The sequence below is a fragment of the Hordeum vulgare genome, chromosome 2H, assembly GCF_904849725.1.
Source record: "Hordeum vulgare subsp. vulgare chromosome 2H, MorexV3_pseudomolecules_assembly, whole genome shotgun sequence".
Lineage (NCBI taxonomy): Eukaryota > Viridiplantae > Streptophyta > Magnoliopsida > Poales > Poaceae > Hordeum > Hordeum vulgare.
Window position 1 is genome coordinate 455,172,157 of NC_058519.1, and position 3,241 is coordinate 455,175,397.

Here is a 3,241-nt window from a genome sequence, read left to right on the forward strand (position 1 = left end):
CCAAGACCTTTCGATATATTTACCCGAAAAGATACACATTTTGATTTGACGCTGACCCAACCAACCCCCCATGGTATCAGTCCTGACTCCCGAGTCGTGAATCCGTTGCCCCACGCGTCCCCACCAGGCCACCACACGGTCCACACCAACCCCGCTTCCCTCCTTCCAGCTCAAGCCCGCAACACAAACCAACCAATCGCCACCTATATATCCCCTTCCACCATCCCCTTCCCCTCTCAGCTTCCCCATCGAAGCTTACTCGACTACCAGTACTAGTTTCTTTTAGTTTCTCTCAAATTACCTTTTAGTTACCCGGCGCTATCGGCATCGTTTGTACTACTACTCTACTACCAGGCAGATTTCCAGGCCAAGAAACGGACCAACAGCTAGCTAATCGGTGCCGTTACTGGTCATGGCCGCCGCGAGTTTCATCAAGGCGCCCGCCGGGCAGAATCCCAGGCTGGCAGTCCACGCTCCGGGGAGGAGCGGCCGCGTCGTCAGGTGCTCGCTTGGCGCGGCCGTCGGCGGCCGGACCGAGTGGCTGAGCAGCTGCGCCGTCCTCTCCAGCAAGGTGGCCGCGCTCGGCCCCCACTCCGTCAACGGCCACGCCGCGCCGGCGCCGGCCCCCAACGGCGCGGTGCTCGATTTGATCCCCGTCAGCGGTGTTAACGGCGCCGCCAAGAACCTGCCGGCGCCGCTGCGGATTGCGGACCTGTCCCCGGCGCCGATGCACGGCTCTGAGCTGCGCGTGGCGTACCAGGGCGTGCCGGGCGCGTACAGCGAGAAGGCGGCCGGTAAGGCCTACCCGGGCTGCGACGCCATCCCCTGCGACCAGTTCGAGGTTGCGTTCCAGGCCGTGGAGCTCTGGATCGCGGACCGGGCCGTGCTCCCCGTGGAGAACTCGCTCGGCGGCAGCATCCACCGTAACTACGACCTCCTGCTCCGCCACCGGCTCCACATCGTCGGCGAGGTGCAGCTCCCCGTGCACCACTGCCTCCTCGCGCTCCCGGGCGTGCGCAAGGAGAACATCACCCGCGTCATCAGCCACCCGCAGGCGCTGGCGCAGTGCGAGCACACCATCACCCGCATGGGCCTCAACGTCGTCCGCGAGGCCTTCGACGACACCGCTGGCGCCGCCGAGTACGTGGCCACCAACGGCCTCCGCGACACGGCCGCCATCGCGTCGTCCCGCGCCGCCGAGCTGTACGGCATGGAGATTCTCGCCGACGGAATACAGGACGACTGCGGCAACGTGACCCGGTTCGTGATGCTGGCAAGGGAGCCCATCGTGCCGCGCACGGACAGGCCGTTCAAGACGAGCATCGTGTTCGCGCACGACAAGGAGGGCACCTCCGTGCTCTTCAAGGTGCTCTCGGCCTTCGCCTTCCGCGACATCACGCTGACCAAGATCGAGAGCCGGCCGCACCGCCACCGGCCCATCCGCCTGGTGGACGACGCCAACCGCGGCACGGCAAAGCATTTCGAGTACATGTTCTACGTGGACTTCCAGGCCTCCCTCGCGGAGCCGCGGGCGCAGAACGCGCTGGCCGAGGTCCAGGAGTTCACGTCATTCCTGCGGGTGCTCGGGAGCTACCCGATGGACATGACCCCCATGACCGCTGGCTCCTCCTCCACCGTCACATCGTCCGACTCGTAGCTCCCTGGAGAATCAGTGGAGCAGTAGGGACGTCGGTTAATTTGTGGTCATGTCGTCCCACTCCTCCCTCGTTGGCAGCTGGGGTAATTAGTTTTGTTCTTCGATGTTCTTGTTGTCATAATACCTGTAAAATCGTGCCATTTGAGCCAGTTAATACGCAGTGGAATACTACTCCCTCCATCACAGTTTATAAAGCATGCACATATATTTAGGTCGTCAATTTAACTTATATAAAATACTCACTTCGTTCCAAAATATAAAACCTTTTAGGGATAACATATGGAGCAAAATGAATGAATCTATACTTTAAAATATGTATATGTACATCCGTATGTAGTTTATAGTGCAATCTGAAATGTCTTATATTTTGGAAGGGAGGGAGTACATTGTTTAACATAAAAAATATACCATTAAAAAATAGAACATCTAAAGTTTCTAATGATATATTTTTTATAATATATGACTCTTAGTAAGTTGGTTAAATTGACTATCTAGATACACGTGTCGGACTTATAAACTGAAATAGAAGGAATACTAGTACTCCACTCCACATGAACTCTTCTTTTTTTTTAATCAAAACTCCACATGAACTCATGTCGTTGCCTGTGTCGTCCCGAAACAACTTGTCGGGCGAAAACGAAAGTTGCAAGGAATTTGTGGCTACGTTGACGTGCTGTGGCAAAACAAAGAGGGTGGTAGGTGGCGGGGGCACGTTCGTCCTCGCTCTTGGGCTTTGCTTGTAGCCTTTTGTTTTGGTAGTTAGTTGCACGTCCTCGTGCCTCGTCGTCTCGAACGCATACGCACACACGCACGCACGAACTTTTCTTGGAACTGCAATGGGCACGAACTTTTCTTCGAACTGGAATGGTCAGGGCAACTTTAACGGCCGACCCAAACGGACGGCGATTTTATTCGTTTAGGTCGACCAGGCGAACACGAAAGTCCGCTTCGACGTTTGGATCGAGGCATGTGTCCAACACTGGGTCAATTCATTTTTATCGACGTACATCAAACATGCATAATTTAAACATTAAAAAAGCCGGCTACGAAGGCTGACGAGAGTCCACGCATTACATTATTAATGAAAAAGAAAAAAAACTAGGCTTCCTCGGTGGCGGCGACGAGGTCGGGCTGTGCCGGAGCGGGGACAGGTTGTGCTGGCGCGGGTAGTGCTGGTGTCAGCGATGGCACAGCACGGACACGCTCGCTCGTCAGACGGAGCGTCATCTTAGCTTGAAGGTAGACGGCCTCCTCTGAAAGAAGCACGTTGGGGTGAACGACGCGGGTGTTCTGGAAGAAGCCGGACGTAGCACGGGCGCGCTCGTGCGCCTGGTGCATCGCCCTCTTAGCCTGCAGGTAGGCGACCTCCTCTGGCAGCATCTCGTGGGCATAGATGACGAGGTTGTCGCCCTTGTCCATGGCTGCTGGGTCGTCGACGAGGAAACAGAGGGGTGGCTGGATGTGGATGGGGGGGGTTCTGAAAGCAGATGGCGGAACCCAGCGCAAGCTCGAATTAAAAAAGGCAGACAGCTGTTGCTGACGTGTGGGCCGAGGATGACGGCCGTCATAAATTATGTTGACCGC

General features: G+C 56.3%; 1 protein-coding gene across 1 annotated transcript; it reads left to right on the forward strand.

Moving 5' to 3' along the window:
• Positions 1-211: 211 nt before the first annotated feature.
• LOC123426634 (arogenate dehydratase/prephenate dehydratase 6, chloroplastic-like) lies at positions 212-1,851 on the forward strand. Its single transcript, XM_045110494.1, has one exon. It carries the CDS (start codon positions 413-415, stop codon positions 1,655-1,657), a length of 1,245 nt encoding a protein of 414 aa, XP_044966429.1. The 5' UTR covers positions 212-412; the 3' UTR covers positions 1,658-1,851.
• Positions 1,852-3,241: the final 1,390 nt, after the last annotated feature.

Excerpts from the sequence above, each read along its gene's own strand:
- LOC123426634 (XM_045110494.1), top strand. The coding sequence starts at position 413 with ATGGCCGCCGCGAGTTTCATCAAGGCGCCCGCCGGGCAGAATCCCAGG.